Source organism: Marmota flaviventris, chromosome 18 (assembly GCF_047511675.1).
Source record: "Marmota flaviventris isolate mMarFla1 chromosome 18, mMarFla1.hap1, whole genome shotgun sequence".
In the NCBI taxonomy this organism is placed as follows: Eukaryota; Metazoa; Chordata; class Mammalia; order Rodentia; family Sciuridae; genus Marmota; species Marmota flaviventris.
The window spans coordinates 46,625,996-46,643,600 of NC_092515.1; the positions used below are offsets into that span (position 1 = coordinate 46,625,996).

Here is a 17,605-nt window from a genome sequence, read left to right on the forward strand (position 1 = left end):
AGGGATTGAACTGAGGGGTGCTTAAACATCAAACCACATCCTCAGCTCTTTTAATTTTATTTTTTATTTTGAGACAGGGTCTCACGAAGTTTCTCAGGACCTGGGTCAGTTGCCGAGGCTGGCCTTGAACTTGTGATCCTCCTGCTTTAGCCTCCCAAGCTGCTGATTACAGACATGAGCCACTTTACTTCCTACCTATCTTTGTTTTTTAAAGTCTAATTTAAGCCATGGGAGTATAGCTTAGTAGTAATGCATCTACTTAGCCCTGGGTTTTATCCCCAGCCTCAATAACCAACCAACAAGCAAGCAGACAAAAAAGGGTCATCCTCCTGCCTAAAATTCTTTTGCAGTTCCTATTCCTCTTAGAATATCCCAAATTTTTTGTTTTGCTTTCAAGTTCTGGGGAGTTAGCTGCCACCAACCCTTCCAACCTCAGCAAACCCTTTGCTTCTAAACTGTAGCTGTGTCAGTCATACAGCCTCCCACCACAGGGCCTTGACACATGCCATACTGTCTGCCTGTTGTCAAATGCTGGGGCTACTGAGGCAGGCCCAGGATAGGAAATTTTGTCACTAGGAAGTGATAAGTATGCAAGTTCTACCTCTAATTGGTCCCCTATGCTGTTTTAAAACAAACCAAGTCCTGTGGACAAGGCATGGTAGAAACAGTTTTCTTCAAATTCATGTGGTAGCAGAGCTAACCACCCCTGCTGATTTCCAGTGTATTGCAAGAACATGCTGGGAAGGCCAGGTGTGGTGGCAGCACCCGTTTAATCCCACTGAGTAGGGGCGGAGAGGGGGGCATATATAGGAGGATTGCAGGTTCTAGGCCAACCTCAACAAATGAGCAAGGCCCTAAGTAATTTAGTGAGACTAAGTCTCAAAAATAACCAAAAGGCCTGGGGAAGTGGATCAGTGGTAAAGTGCCCCTGGGTTAAATCCCTGGTACAAATAAATAAACAAATAAATAAATAAAAATAAAGGGTTGTTGGTGTAACTTCATGGTAGAGTGCCCCTGTGTTCAGTCCCAATTAGAGAGAGAGAGGGGGGTTGGGGGAGAGGGAATGATGAAGGGGGGGGGGGGCGAAGGAGGCCGAGGGAGGGAGGAAGAGAGGGAGAGGGAGAAGTAAAATAAAAACAAAATTCTGGGACATCAAACTTAGTCTGAGTTATAGGTTCCACTTAACATGCTCAGGTGCTCAGCTGCAGGGATCAGTGGAAATGGGGGCTTACTTGGTATCCAGTTTTGCCCAGATGATGGTCATCAGTATATCCGAGGACCCCCAGATCCTGGTCCTGGAGTCTCACACTCCCCTTGCCTCTTCCTTGGTATTCCTCTTTTCTGTTCCCATAGTTACTGACAGTGAAATTCCCAAGAAACAATAGTTTTCTAAACCGGAAGACAGCTTGGCCAGTCCTCAAGCCTAGGCCAGGGCTGGAGCTGTGGCTCAGAGGTAGAGTGCTTGTCTAGCACAGGCGAGGCCCTGGGTTAGATCCTCAGCACCACATAAAAATAAAATAAAGGTATTGTGTCCAACTACAACTAAAATAAAATATTAAAAAAAAAAAAAAAAAAGCCTAGGCCACTTTTCCTGAAGTGATAGTACATTTTTCTTTCTCCCAAGGCACTCAATGTTTATCTTGCTAGGAGAAATGCAGTAACTATGAACACATCTTCATTTCCTGCTCCCACCCAACCTTTTCCTCAGCCTCTCTTCAATCTCCATCTATCTATCCTGCACCCTCGCCAGCCTCTAGTCTAACAGTCCTAGGCTGCTCTTTGAGGGAGATGACTCTTGTCCCCTCTGTACCACATAGCTCTGCCTGGTTTCAGACAATATTGAGGATCTACATATAAGGACCCCACGGCAAATTTATTTGTTGTATATGAGAGGCTTGAAGTTTCTAACTGGGCTGCTTCTGCAGATCAGATGTGTGCATCACAGAGACGTGGAGCCTATGTCCTGAGTTTGGTTTACATGCTGTGCTTGTACTTGAGATATCAGCATCAGCAGGCAGTGTGTGTTCCAGGGTACAGGAGCTGCTTCCAGCAAGATCCTCAAGGAGGGGTCCTGGGATTCAGATGCCCCCCTGGAACTGTATGTGATCATTAGTTGCTTGGATGGGGACAGATCTTGCAGAAATCTGCCAAATCCAAATCCTTTCTTGTGACCTTCCTTCTGTACAAACAGAAACATGGGGATTCCTCTCCACACCCTGCTTAAGGTTTTGCTGGGAACTCTTCTTCCTCCTTGTGGTCTTCTTCCTCATCCTTGTTTTCATCCTGTTCCTCCTCACAGCAGTCTACAGTGGTTGCCTGAAGCTGATGTGGTAAATGAACTTGAGCACTCTATGACCACCACCACTTTATGCTGGCACATGTTTCTCCACCACCAGTCCCCAGCAAGTGTGCAAATGAGGATGTGGGGAAAAGGTACACTCATACATTCTTGGTGGCACTGCAAATTGGTGCAACCATTCTGGAAAGCAATATGGAGATTCCTTAGAAAACTTGGAATGGAACTGCCATTTGACCCAGCTATCCCACTCCTCAGTCTATACCTAAAGGACTTAAGATCAGCATACTATAGTGACGCAGCCACATCAATGTTTACAGCAGCTTAATTCACAATAGCTAAACTGTGGAACCAACCTAGATGCCCTTCAATAGATGAATAGATAAAGAAACTGTGATAGATATATATATATATATATATACACACACACACACACACACACACACAATGGAATGTTACTCAGCATTAAAAGAGAATAAAATTATGGCATTTACAGGTAAATGGATGGAGTTGGAGAATATATTGCTTAGAGAAGCAAACCAATCCCCAAAACAGAATACCGAATATTCTCTCTGATGATAAGTGGATGCTGATCTATGGTGGGGGTGGGGGGTATGGGAAAAATGTAGAAAGTTTGGATTGGGCAAAGGGGAGGTAGAGGAGGGGATCTGACATGGGGGTAGGAAAGATGGTGAAATGAGAAGGACATCATTATCCTAGGTACATGTATGATTGCACAAATGGTATGACTCTACATCTTATACAACTAGAGAAATGAAAAGTTGTGCTCATCTGATACAATGAAACAAAATGCATTCATGTATGAGTAATTAAAGCGAAATAAAAAATATTTTTAAAAAAGATCCTCAAGGTGTAGGGTTTTGCGATTCAGATGGCCCCCCTGAACTGTATATGATCATCAGTTCCTTGGATGGGGACAGGTCTTGCCAGAGGTTTACCAAATCCAAACCCTCTCCTGTAATCTGACTTCTCTACAAACAGGGACATGGGGAATCCTCTCCACACTCTGCTTAAAGTTTTGCTGGGAACTCTCCATTCTCCTCATGGTCTTCTTCCTTCTTGTTGCTCTCCTCCTCCTCCTCCTCCTCCTCCTCCTCCTCCTCCTCCTCCTCACAGCAGTCTACACTTGCTTGCTGCTGATCTGGCAGATGAATTGAACACTCTCTGACCACCACCACTCTATGCTGGCACCTGTCCCTGCACCACCAGTCCCCAGCAAGCATGCCAACGAATTTGTTGCACTTGGTACAGCAAAGGAGGCTGCTGCATCCTTTTCTTTTAATGGAACCAAAGGCACATGATAATGGTTATGATGAGAGCAGCTGATGTGACTGTGTGTCCACAGCTGTGTTTTAGCTTGTGACTCACAATAGCCCACAAGGTAGTTTGTTTAATTTTTTTCTTTTTCTTTTTCTTTTTCTTTTTTTGGTAGAGGCAGTTGTACCCAGGGATGCTTTATCTGTGAGCCACATCTCTAACCCCCCTTTTTAATATGTATATATATATTTTTTAGTTGTAGATGGACATGATAACTTTATTTTGTTTATTTGTTTTTATGTGGTGCTGAGGATTGAACCTCAAATATGCAAGGCGAGTGCTCTGCCACAACCCCAGCCCATCTCCAACCCATTTTAATTTTTATTTTGAGATAAGATCTTGGTAAGTTGTTAAGAGCGAACTGGAACTTGGAATTCATCTGCCTCAGCCTCCCAAGTGGCTGGGACTACGGGCATGCGCCAGTGCTGTGGGGCAGGCAGAGGAACAACTGGTCCCTCGTGGCAAGGACACATGGTTTCCTTGAATCCCTCCTCTTCTGCTCCTTTCACTAGGAAAGGCCTCAGTTTCCTTGTATCCATCTGTTTGTTCAGACATCCTCTGCTGCTCAGCTACTGGTGCTGGCCATTTGCTAGGGCATTCAGGGAGGCTGCTGAACAAGTCTCCTGTCATCACTTGTGCTGGCATAAGCAAGCAGAAGGGTGGCTAGCAGGGGCACCAGTTCTAACCAAATAAATATCTACACAGCATTTACGATCTGACATTTAGCCTCAAGTTCAGACTTGCCATCTCTTTGTTCAGTGTGGTCAGCTCATGTGTGTGATTGTCGGAGACACTTCTGTAAGAGCACTTTGTTCACTGGCACCCCCACCCCAGAAGACCCACTCGCCTTCCTTTCCATGGCTGCCACAAGATGAGTGACCCAATGAAATGACCATCTGAGCCCTTACTATTCCAAGTCTGACTGAACATCAAGCTGTACTTAGAAACTCTTACTTATTTTTTAAAGAGAAAATGTCAAACATGAAAAAAAAAATGATGAAAGAAGGGCTTGAAATGAAGCTCAGTAGTAGAAGTGGTAGAGTGCTTGTCTAGCACTCACAAGGTCCTGGGTTCAATGCTCAATATGGCAAAAGCAAAATTCAAAATCACTCAGTGGCAGAGCGATGGCTTTGCACTTGTGAAGTACTGGGTTTGATCTTTTAGCACCACATAAAAATAAACAAAGACATGCTGTCCATCTACAACTAAAAAAAAATTATAAAACAAAAACAACAAACTTAAAAACAACTCTACCATCAACTGCCATAACATTATGAGTGTAGCAAAGTTAATAATACTTTTATTATCATAAATTATCATGTTGAAATCTCCCTGCTTGTCCCATTTTTTAATAGATGTATTTGAATTTTAATAGGTCTTCTTCATGTATGTTATGGCTCCATCTGTAGGTTCCTCTTCCCTCTTTTTTCTTCCTTGCAATTTATTTGTTGAAAAAAATCATGTCCTTGTCCTTAGAGTTTTCTCTGGTATGAGTTTGATGATTGCATTCCATGGTGTCATTGAACATGTTCCTCTACTCCTTGTTTTTCCTATAAACTGGTATTTGTTAGAAGATTTTATTTGGAGACAAGGTCTTGCTCTGTTGCTCAGGCCACACTGTGAATTATGGGCTGCTGATGTGACACAGGCCAAACCTTGTGCTGTTCCTTCCCTGTTGACTGCCCCCAACCCCCATTCCCCAGCACCGACTGTCCCCTTAACTGCTGAGATAGACATTCCACTGGTAACAGCCAGTGCCTTACTGCCAAGGCTCACACAGCCAGAGTGATCTTTTTGGCATCTGCATCAGATTTCTTCACTACCCTGTTCAAATCTATCCTATAACCTCCTGCTTCACATCTAAAACAAGATCCATACTCCTCAGTATTGCCGATGTGGCCCACTGGGGTCTTCCTTATACCTGCTTCTCCAACCACAACTTTCCTTCTTCTGGGGCTTTCCTTCCTGGCCACAGTAACCTTTCTGCTCCTTGAGTAGCTCAGTCTCATTTCTAACTCAGGGTTTTTTTGTGTACCTTTTGGTCCAGGAATTCTCTCTTCAGCTCCTCACATGACTCTCTTGATCCCATCTCTGCTGAAATGCCCTCTCTTCAAATAAGCCTTCTCTGACTGTTTTGTATAACTATTCCTTATCACTCTATGCTTTTATTTTCCTGTATAGCACTTTTTTTGTGTCTGTGGTGCTGGGGATTGAACCCAGGGGCTTGTGCATGTGAGGCAAGCACTCTCTATCCCCAGCCCTGTATGGCAATTTTAATTACTTGAATTTTTTTTTTTAATTTTTGTTTAGTGCTGGGGAATGAAACACAGGAGTTGGCCCACACTAGGCAAGCACCTTGTGACTGAGCTACAACTGCTGCCCCTGAAATTGTATTGTATCCTTATCTCATCCTTTGTTGGTGGTGCCTTAATGAGAGAAACTAATTTGTTAATATATTGGAAGTAGCTAGCTAGCAGCTTGCTATCTGAAATGTAACAGGTTCTCAAAAACACTTGTTGAATAAATGAATAGCTGGATGGGTAGACTGTAGATGGACCAGCATCTTCTCATTCCTGCCCGTCTTCTCACACACACTCATATACCACATACATATGGAAGCACTTAGCATATTTTTTTGTTTTGGCTCTGGGAATGGAACCCCATTAGTCTCGTGCATGCTACAGTGTGTGTGCTCTACCACGGAGCTACACCCTCAGCTCAAGGCTCTCATTTCTTGATGAACTGATCTGGGTGCTGACCCAGGCATCATTCAGTTAGGCATCATTGCAGACGTTATGTTAAAAACTGTACCTGAAAGTCCCTCTGAAGACAGAAGTCCTTAGAAGACCAAGTCCTCCATGTAGAAATGTACTTCAAGGGAACGAGGGTGTTTGAAGCTTGACCTTGAATAAGCTGAATTTCAAGTCAAACATTGTTACAGAAAAATTTATTGAGGAGTATGGGGTGTCTTGTGGTCATAAAGGACTGGGAATAAAGGAGCATGAGAGGCTCAGGGTGGCGCTACTGACTTTCCCCAATCCTTCCTGTTCCAATAGCTATTGTGCCTGGCTGAGCACAGGCAGGGGGCTCCCTGGGTAAACAGTGCTTCCAGTTTCAGGAAGCCTACCCGATGGTTTGTGCTGATGTTTCTGGCAGTGAGTCAGGGCTGGACCTATTTGGTGGATAGGTCACCAGTTGGCCCCTCTTTCTGAAGAGTGCAGTGTTCTGTGTTCTGCACAAGGAGGCACTGCACAGCATTGCGCAAAGGAATGCCAGGTCTTCTTCAAGGCCAGCTTTAGCCCTGCTTTGTTCAAAGGAGCCTCTCCTTTCAAATCCCATTTTCTTGCCTGTGGCAGTTTATATGGAAGGGAACCCCTGGCTGAGAAAGGCTCATGCAGATTGACTGAAGTTCTGTCTCAAGTAGGGGCAGTGGAGACTTCAGAAGATGGATTAGCTGAACATATTTAGTGAAGACTACCTAATTTTAAAAATTTGTTTATTAAATATATAATCACATATTGATACGGTTAATCATTATAGGGAAAAAAAGATTTGAACAACTGTATTGTGACAAAAGGAATTCTAGATGCTGGGTGCTAAGCCTGCAGGGCTCCAGCGTGCTCTGTTGTGTGCAGGGTTGGTGCCCATGTGGGATCTGGGAGGCATTTCCACTGTATTTCCCGCTTTTGTGAGTATTTTAAGCATCATATGTTATTTAGCCAACTGGCAACCATGAGTGAATGGATGAAGAAAAGCCCCTTAGAATGGGAAAACTGTTTACAAAAAAGTCACTGATAGCCAGTGAGGAGTTAATGGATGACTTTTAAATACAGATCCAGTCGTGCCAAGCTCTGAAGACACCAGTACAAGCTGCAGTAGTCCTTATGACAAGCTAAACCAAGGTCCTAGCCGTGACACCATTGAAAATAATTTGAAACCATCTTCAGTTCTCTCAATTTTTTGTACATTTTAATAACTTTATAATTAACAAAACAATAATTTTTTTCTGTAAAATATATAGGAATTATAATTTAAAAAACAGAAGAAGTTGTATTAGTTGTCCTGTGTAGTCAATGTTTGTGCTCTCTACAGAGGCCCATCCAGCAAACTTCTGTGGCAATGGTCTCTTGCCACTCTGCTTTAAGCCACTAACTTTGGGGCAAGGGCAACCAGGGTCTTTTCTGTCTCTGCTGGAGCCCCCCTGGCTCGCTGCATTGGCTTCTCTGCTTTGGCCTTTGCTGGAGTGGCCAAGGGAGCATCTCTATAGAGCCAGTACCCACCAACTAGGCAGTATGTCTCCCCATGCCAGCCCACCTGGGTTTCTCCACATCCTTGGTAGAGGACATGGTAGTACACAGGTGTAGGAGGAGATGTGGGAGGCACTGCTGCTAGAAAGAAAATCAGAACTGATCAGTCATTTCTGCTTTATTATATATTCTGCCACCAGGACCTCGCTCTCCTGTTGCTTCCTGTTTCTGAATGAAGCCCTCTTATCTTCTTGGCTTCCCAAGCATAGCCTTTCCCTGTCTCTTCAAGGGATGCTTGCTGTCAAAGTACTTGAGTTCTGTGAAGCCAGTGGAAGCAGCAGAACCAGATCTCTCTTCCCCATTCCTAGAGAGAACATCTAACCTTAATATTATCACAAAAAGCCCTCACTCAGTCTCTCCCTTCTATAACTGGAAAAGAAATCCCCTCCCCCCTGTACTGGAGATTGAACCCAGGGGCACTTGTCCACCGAGCCACAGGCCTAGCCCTGTTTTGTATTTCATTTAGAGACAGGGTCTCACTGAGTTGTTTAGGACCTCACTATTGCTAAGGCAGGCTTTGAACTTGCGATTCTCTTGTCTCATCCTTCCAAAAATTTCTTAAGTTATATGATTTCTGAGAAGGAAAAAAGAAACAGTAGGCCTGGGATATAGCTCAGTGGTGGAGAGCTTGCCATCCACAGTACTGCAATGAAAGAAAATAAAATCATCTGAGTCTTTGTCCTACATGTGGCAATTTGGAGTGTGAATTATCAAATACAATGAAGTTCTGCCCCAGTGATAATTGTTAAGGCAGCCGATAAAGCATCATTTATCGTTTGAAAGCATACCACGACACAAAATAAAACCCATTTTAAGATTGACCCAAATATATGCTCTCTGGGGAACTCTGGATAAAAGTGAAATGTTCCCCAAAGTGTTTATGAATAAGGAAGTGAAACCAGGCATGAAGAACAAAAGCAGAAGAATGGATCAAATTTGAATTCCTGAATTCTTGTTTTGCTCTGAGATTATTTTAATTAAGGTCAGAGACCACCTATTGCTGTCTCCTTTCTAGAAAATAAAATGTGCTTGGGAGAAAAATGTAGTCAGGTTGGAAAGTTCCCACATATATGAGAATGCTCCAGCATGTATTTCTTGGAATTTTCTTTTTACCTTCTTCAGAGAGAAGGGAAATACTGTGGGGCCAGTACAGTTGCTGATATCCCAGTGTTATTGGCAGACATTATGTTTAGTATCTTTCAACTTATGGCCTTAAAACTCTTTCTAGACAGAAAATAGCTGGGTTCTGGTCTGTGAAGGCTTTGAGCTGCCTGAGGATGATGCAGAAGAAAAAGGACACAGAGGCACATGTGGATCAGCAATCTGGGGCTTACTAGGTGTGCAGTGCCAGCATCTGACCCTATTTTTAGGAATTTCAGCTTTCTAACTATTGTTCTGTTTGACAGACATCTCTGTGTATTCCTTTGATGTGAATTAAGTCTAAAATGAAAAAAAAAGTTTATTCTTCATGTATTATGTGAAAGGCTATGCTACTATGGTCCCATGCTTCACTGTTCCAAAGGTGGCCAGCACCTTATCTTTCAAAGCCACAAGCAGCTCACCAGGCCTTGAGAGGCATTAAGGGCAGTGAAAATGATAAGTGTGTTCACCCACCCAGGACACTAGAAAAGATTCCTTATCCAGAATTCTACTTTAGTTGGCCCAAAACAAGCTTGCTGAGGTAAAGGCTCTCTCACTGAGGATGTTAGTCCTGGAAGGCTTCTCCTTGGATGAGCTGTAAGTTCAACCTTCTGAACCGGGCTCACATCCCAGGGATAGGTCAAAAAGCTGATGATTGTGCCTGACTCCTTGCTCCCAATCCCTGTTCTGTGGATGTAATCTTGCAGGGTGAGGGGAAAATCATAATTAACAACCAGTTCCACATGGGTGCTGTCTAGGCCTCAGGAGGCTGTTTGTGCAAAGCAGTATGTCTTGGGAGCACTTTTAGAGGCATTATAAGATACCTGTTCTCACTGAGGCTGGCATTTGCCCCTGAAGGCTTAGGTGTTTGATTTTGTGGTCATCCAGAATATATTCCCACCCGATTTCCAGTGAAGGAGGCCAGAGACCCCCACACTGAAGACCCTTGCCATAATTAAGCTTCTCCTCTGGTCAGAAAGATTTTTACAAAGAGTATCAGCAGGCAGGATGTCTGCAGAAGGCATTGTGGTTTGAAACTTACTCTTTCTTGTAAATGCCAGGATTGCACACACAAGGTATGAGTAGAGTCTGGAAGCTCATTATACAAAAAGATATTATCTCTGTTTTCTTGGTTTAAAAAAAAAAAAAAAAAAAAAAACAACCTTGTGATATCTGTGTCTCACGTTGGGGATGGAACACAGAGCACTTGTCAGCACTAACTGAGCTTTGGGGTTGAAAGGGTCTTGTAAGAAAGCTGGGCCTTGGGCTATATAACTCTTTTCCAAGATGTAGTTCACCAAGATGTTTCTGCCTCATCCAACAGCATGAAGGAGAGTTGCTCCACGGTGATCAGTTGACTCTTCAGGGCCTTCCATAGAGCCCCCGGAGCAGCAACTAGCCTATATGTGCTGAAGGTTGTTTGGACAGTTGCAGCCTGATTCTACGCATGCCATGACCTCCTCCTAGTTCTTGTACCCGCAGGCCCAAGGAGCGGCCTAGCGATTGGGCCACAGCCTGCACCTGTTCTGCTAATTCTCGGGAAGGCACAAGGACCAGACCCCGGGGAGCAAGTATGCAGTGGGTTTTCAGAGCTGGACGATCAACAAGCCTTTGCAACAGAGGAAGTAAATAGCTCAGAGTGTTGCCACTGCCGGTTTCTGCTTCGCAAAGGAGGTGGTGGCTGTGAAGCAGTGGGGGTCTGGTGCATGACTGCACGGTGGTGGGCCGAACGACTTCCGGATCGTGAGCAGCATCGTGCAGTGCGCGCAGCAACCCGGGCTACAGACCCAGGTCCGCGAAGCTGCAGTCGGAGGCAGGCTCCGCAGCGCTGGCGCCTCCAGTTGTGCGCGCTCCATGCTCCCAGTCACGCGAGGCGAGCACTCTCAACGGTCCAGCGTGAGGCGCGCTGGCTGGTTTAACTAAGGCCGCTGGGCAATCCACGCACGCTCTGTCGTTGTTCCTGCCGCCGCGGTAGAGCTCGCGGAATGAGCACCACTGGGAAGGGATCGTCGAGGGCGCCTACAGCAACTGAGCGACGACCAACCACAGCAACGTCGGGCGCGCGACAGTCAGGTTGCCCTTGTTGTTGGAGAGGCGCACGTCAGTGACGTCACGCATGCGCCGCTTCCTAGCGTACGGCGGCTGGCTCGGCTCAGTAAGGTGCGGAGCTGGAGACGCCTCAGGAAGTGGGCAGGATTCCCTACGTTTCAGTGACTGCTAGGTCTGTAGATCAGCACCGGGATGGCGACATCCAGCTCTAGACCGCCTTTGGATGGGGAGCGCTGTGGAGGCAGGAGCATGGGCCTGCAATACCCGGTGTCAGTGGGGCCCTGGTCCTATGGACCTAGTGGGCTGGTGTCTTCTGGAGATCGGGTCCTCATTCTTTGAGGTTCTCGTTTGTCGTCCTCATTGCCCTTGTTGATGGCTTGTTTAGTGCCAGGCTCCCCTTGTAAATTCCTTGGGTGAGGGATGCGGTGACGTTTCCAGATATGCGGAAAGACTGGTAATACGTGTTTTCCCAGCGTCTGAATGAATGGTAGGCCTGGGGACTGAGACAAGGGTGTGGAATTATAAATCTAAGCTCAATTCCCGCTCCACTCTGGCTCAGAACTCGCAGTACAAGGTGGTGTCCCTAAGCTTATTTTTTTCCTCTGAAGTGGGAGGTAAGTTGATAAGGCTTTCTTTTTAGTGGTGACATCTCTTCTTCACATTAAAAAAATTTATTTTTAAAGTCAAATTTCTCTTTCTGCTTCCTTGTTACCTTTCCATATTTCCCATCCCGAATACACCACTCTCACAGCCAACTCACCTTCTATCTCAGGTATGGTAATTTCACAGATAGTAATAGAAAAGATCCAGAAGTCCTCAGCTTTGTTATGTGACTTATTTCACATAGGCCTGGTCAGTAAGAATATTTGACTGAAATTCAGGTTTTCAAGTTGTAAAAGAGAGTTACACTAATCATACTTCCTGAAAAGTTCTCTCTTGATTGTAGACCCTTCCTATCCTCAGATTGCGAATCTGTAGATTCAATCAAGTGTGGATTGGAAATATGCAGGAGAAAAATGTATCTGGGACTAGTGGAATATCTCAGATGGTAGAGCTCTTGCAAGGTAGGAGTGAGGCACTGGGTTCAGTCTCCAGCAGGACACACACACACACAGAAAAAAAATAAAGAAAAAAGGAAATTTGTATTGAATATTAAGAGACCTTTTGTTTTGGTGGGAAAGTCTTGAACCAAGAACCTCAAAACATGCTAGGCAAGCTCTCATAATGCCTTTATCCTCAGCCCTTTAACAGTGTCTTACTAGGTTGCCTAGGCTGGCCTTGCACTTGCAATCCTTCTATTTCACCCTCCCAAGTAGCTGGGATGATAGGTGTGTGCCTCCAGCACAGCTTCTATGCTACTTTTATGATTCTTCCTAAAAACGAAGAGCTCATTGGAAGTCTGACCTGACAATTTTCCTCCATTTCAATGTGCTCTTGCACCAAGCCAGAACAGATAACAGTTGCTGACTCAAATAACAAAAAAGGGGCTAAGGGTGTTGCCCAGTGGTTAAGTGTTATGGGTTCAACCCTGAGCACAAAAATAAATAAATAAGGGGCTAGGGTGGTGGCTCAGTGAAAGAGTGCTCGCCTAGCATATATGAGGCACTGGGTTCGATCCTAGGCATCACATAAAAACAAACTAATGTATCCACCTAAAAGTAAAGATACATAAATAAATAAATAAGGAAATAAATAAATAAAATTGCAGCCCACCAGGACTGGCAGCACACATTTGCAGTCCTTGGTACTTGGGGGGTTAAGGCAGAAGAATCTTTGGGTCAGGAGTTGGAGACCAGCCTGGGCCATATAATGAATGAGACCCTGTGTTAAAACAAAATAAAGAAACAAACAAAAAAAGTAAAAATAAGATTGCTGCATTTTAAGAAAGGCAAAGTTTGCAGTTCATCACCTGCTCTTTTCTCTTACAGATCCCTACCAGTTTTTCAATCTGCTGCTTAATGACTTTTGCCTGTGTTCCTCCAGTAGCATGAAAGCTGTGCTGAGCAGGAATTTTTGTCTGTTTTGTGTTCTAATGTATTCCAAGAGACTAGGACAGTGCTGGGCAGAGATTAAGTACTTAATGAATAGTGGTTCGATGAATGACTGAACATGCATGTTTTATAAGATCAGACAAAAGGAACGCAAATGACTGTGGGTTGGAAGGAAAAAGGAAAACCTGTCCTTGCTAAAAGAAGGGACTGTTTCCACTTGAATTTCTGACCCTTATTTTCCTGTTCTTCAGGTGAAACAGAGGAGGAATGATTGTGAATAGTGTCTCTCTGTGCTACCACAACAAACTCATCTTAGCCCCTGTGGTTCGGGTTGGCACTCTCCCAATGCGGCTGCTGGCCCTGGATTATGGAGCTGACATTGTTTACTGTGAGGTAAGTGCTCCTGGTTTTCTGGGAGGGCTTTCCCACAAGTGCAGCCTCCTCATTTGGATGTGGGAGTGGTCAGGAGTGGGGGAGGCAGGATGGGAACTCCCCACACAGGTGTTTGTTGAAGGTGGGAGGGGAGCAACAGGCAGGCACTGATGAGTTCTGTGGGCCCTGCTGAGGGCCAGCATCCTGGGCAGCACAGAGGCGTTAGGGTTGCTGAGATGAGTAGATGAGCATCAAGTTGGGGAAGTGCCGTGGCCCCTGTAGGAGCTAACATACATTCAGAACATCAGTAAATGGACTCAGAGGTTAGGAAGAAGAGGAAAAGGACCAGAATCAGGCTAATGAAGCTGGATGAGGTTGGTTTTGGGTTGCCATAGGATTTTCTGGTGGTGATAGCTGGTAGGCCAGTAGATATACTTGCTGACTGCTCTGGAGAAAAGTAGGCTTTAGACCCAGGTTTAAAAAGATCTGTCAAGGGGCTAGAGTTGCAACTCAGCGGTAGAGTGCTTGCCTGAATTTCTATCACCTCAAATATATAAGCAAATTAAGGAAATGTCCATCAACAGCTAAAAAATATTTTAAAAAATCTATCAGGAAAAATAGAATTAAAGGAGTAGCTAATGTTGGATGATGAAGGAATGTGAGCAGTGGTTCTCAATTGAGTATGTATCAGAATTAATCTGGAGAGCTTTGTTTTTTTTAAATATCTTTATTTTGTTTATTTATTTTTATGTGGTGCTGAGGATCGAACCCAGTGCCTCACATGTGTGAGGCAAGCACTCTGCCACTGAGCCACAATCCCAGTCCTGAGCCACAATCCCAGCCCTGAGTATAGGCAGTGGGATGACTGTGGCTCTAAAAGGCAATAAGAGGAATCCTTGTAGTGATGGGATCGTTCTGTTTCTTACCTGTGTCAGTGTCAGTATCCTGATTGTGATTTTGTGTTATAGTTAAGATGTTGCCATTGGGGAAACTGGTGAAGGAGTACTTAGGTCTAAGATCTCTGTCACATCCTTACAGCTGCATGTGAACCCACAGTTACTCTAAGATAAAATGTTCAATTGGAGAGGGGTCGACCCCACTGTGTAGAGATTAGGGAAGGTCTGTGAGTGGAGTTGAGGAAAATACCCTATATTCTGTGTGGGGTGTTTGAGAACAAGAGTCAACATGAGAAGTAAAAATATGAGAAAATAGGCAAATTAAGAAGAGTCTATGGACTGGGGTTATGTCTCAGTGGTACAGTGCTTGCCTCACATGCGTGAGCCGCTGGGTTTGATCCTAAGCACCACATAAAAATAAATAAATAAATAAAATAAAGATATTGTGTCTATGTACAATTGAAAATATTTAAAAAGTACTGTTAGGGAAGGCAAAAGTCAGGTCTGTGAACAATGTCAGATGGTACAGAGAGATTGAATTGCAAGAAGACTGATGGTGGTATATGTGAGAATGAGGTCACTGGGGCCTGGTGAGGAGTTAAGGGCTTAAAGATGAACAGCAAACAAGGAGGCAGAAAAAGGGGGCTGGGGATGTGGCTCAAGCGGTAGTGCGCTCGCCTGGCGTGCGTGCGGCCCGGGTTCGATCCTCAGCACCACATACAAAGATGTTGTGTCCGCCAAAAACTGAAAAATAAATATTAAAAAAAATTCTCTCTCTCTCTCTCCTCCCTCTCTCTTCAAAAAAAAAAAGGAGGCAGAAAAAGGACTGCTGACTACAACTTCAGCTACATAAGCGTGGAACAAGTATAGGCAGGTGGCTTGAAGGAAAGGAAGTAGGGGAAGTGAGATATTTATAGATGAGTTGCATGTTTGAGGAATTAGAGGAAGGAAGGAGTTAGAAGTGAAGGGGGTACCAGGGGTGATGGCCAGTGGTGGAGTGGAGTCAGTTTGTTTCTTTCTTTTTTTTTTTTTTTTTTTAATTTTTCTTTTGGAGCAGAAAGGATTTTTTATTTTTTTGGCAGTGCTGAGGGTGGAACCCAGGACCTTGTATATGCTAGGCAGGTACTCTGGGACTGAACTATATATCCTCAGCTTAGGACACAGGATTCTTTTTTTTTTTTTGTTCTTGTTGTTAAATTTGTTCTTTTTTGTTATACATTATAAGAGAATGTATTTTGGCATAATATACATACATGGAGTATAACTTATTCTAATTAGGATCCTATTCTTGTTGTTATACATGATGTGGAGTTACCCTGGTCTTATATTCAAAACAAGACTAGGAGACTAGGAAGGTTATGTCTTATTAATTCAACTGTCCTTCCCATTCCCCTTCCTACTGCCTTCCCTTTGTTTTCCTTTGTCTAATCCAGTAGAATTATATTCTTCCCCTTCTTCCTACCCTCTGTTGTTCTTGGTTAGCATCCACATATTAGAACATTCAGCCTTTGGTGTTTTGGGATTAGCTTATTTCACTCAGCAGGATTTTCTCCAGTTCCATGCATTTACCAACAAATGCCATAATTTCATTATTCTTCATGATTGAGTAATATTCCATTGTGTATGTATACCACATTTTCTTTTTCTTTTCATTTGTTGAAGGTCACCTAGGTTGGTTCCATAGCTTAGCTATTGTGAATTGAGTTGCTCTAAACATTGATGTGGCTGTGTCACTGTAGTATACTGATTTTACATCCTTTGAGTATAGACCAAAGAGTGGGATAACTACATCAGTTGGTAGTTCCATTCCAAGTTTCTACTTGCTCCCCATATCCTTGCCCACATTTATTGTTACTTGTATTGTTTATAATTGCCATTCTCACTGGAGCGAGATGGAATCTCAGTGTAGTAATGTGCATTTCTTAATTTTGCTAGATATGTTGAACATTTTTTTCACATATTTTTTGACCATTCATATTTCTTCATTTCTGAAGTGCCTGTTTGTTGCAGGACACCCAGGTTGGTTCCATAGTTTAGCTATTGTGAATTGAGCTGCTCTAAACATTGATGTGGCTGCATCACTCTAGTATGCTGATTGTTTTTAAACATTATTTTAGATGTTGAGGGACATTTAATTTATTCATTTATTTATACATGGTGCTGAGAATCGAACCCAGTTCCTCACACATGCTGGGCAAGCACTCTATCACTGAGACACAACCCCAGCCTCTAGTATGCTGATTTTAAGTCCTTTGGGATAACATTAGGTAACATTAGATCATTAGTACCAATAACCACATTATTGTTTAGAGTGTCAGTAAGGTTGCTTATTCTGAAGTTACCTTTCATAATTACAATATGTAAAGTTCAGGAATTTGTACATTTCTCAAGGAGGTCCATTGTCTGAAGTTACTGTTACGCTGGCAGCTCCAGGAGTGCCTGATCTTGGTGAAACATAGTTACCAAGCAAACAAGTTCCTTTATTCCCAGGAGTTATGTGCCTAAGATTACGGTGGAAGCTGATAAGACTCTAGCATGGAGGGCATTACCATAGCAACGGGGCATCCTATGCCTTTGCACAGGAACTTTCCCAGGCACCAAGCATGTCACAGCCATGAAGTCCTCAGGGACACCAATCCCAAACACAGAACCCTTCAGATTTTTTATTCTAATTTTTCATATATGACAGCAGAATGCATTACAATTCCTATTACACATATGGAGTACAATTTTTAATATCTCTGGTTGTATAGAAAGTATATTCACACAATTTGTGTCTTCGTACTTGTACTCATGGTAATGATGTCCATCTCATTCACCATCTTTTTTACACCTCTTGCCCCCTTCCTTCTTCCATCCTCTTTGCCCTATCTAGAGTTCCTCTAATATTCCCATGGTCCCCCTCCCAACCCCACTATGAATAAGCCTCTTTATATCAGAGAAAACATTCGACATTGTTTTTTGGGGATTGGCTAACATCACTTTGCGTTATATTCTCCAACTCCTTCCATTTACCTGCAGATGTCATGATTTTATTCTCTTTTATTGCTGAGTAATATTCCATTTTGTATATATATACCACGTTTTCTTTATCCATTCATCTACTGAGGCATCCACGTTGGTTCTACAGTCTAGCTATTATGTGCTGCAATAAACATTGATGTGGCTGTTGATAGACCCAACCTGATTTTCTCTCAGAATTGGGAGCCATCTCGC

The 17,605-nt window shown here is 43.6% G+C and overlaps 1 protein-coding gene and 1 pseudogene across 19 annotated transcripts in view; one reads left to right on the forward strand and one right to left on the reverse strand.

Moving 5' to 3' along the window:
- LOC114081179 (tRNA-dihydrouridine(20) synthase [NAD(P)+]-like) overlaps positions 1-17,605 on the forward strand; it is a 103,965-nt gene that overhangs the window by 38,447 nt on the left and 47,913 nt on the right. For 12 of the 19 annotated variants that reach the window (XM_071604518.1, XM_071604521.1, XM_071604517.1 and 9 more), the window contains exons 1-2: positions 11,172-11,302; positions 13,373-13,514. In XM_071604518.1, the coding sequence (XP_071460619.1) occupies positions 13,389-13,514 (126 nt within the window). In that variant the 5' untranslated portion in view covers positions 11,172-11,302; positions 13,373-13,388. Of the gene's footprint in view, positions 1-11,154; positions 11,745-13,372; positions 13,515-17,605 lie in introns of those variants that run through there. The other 7 variants (XM_071604510.1, XM_071604511.1, XM_071604512.1 and 4 more) reach the window with 4 other exon arrangements.
- On the reverse strand, positions 8,045-11,179 carry LOC114081181 (probable ATP-dependent RNA helicase DDX28; annotated as a pseudogene).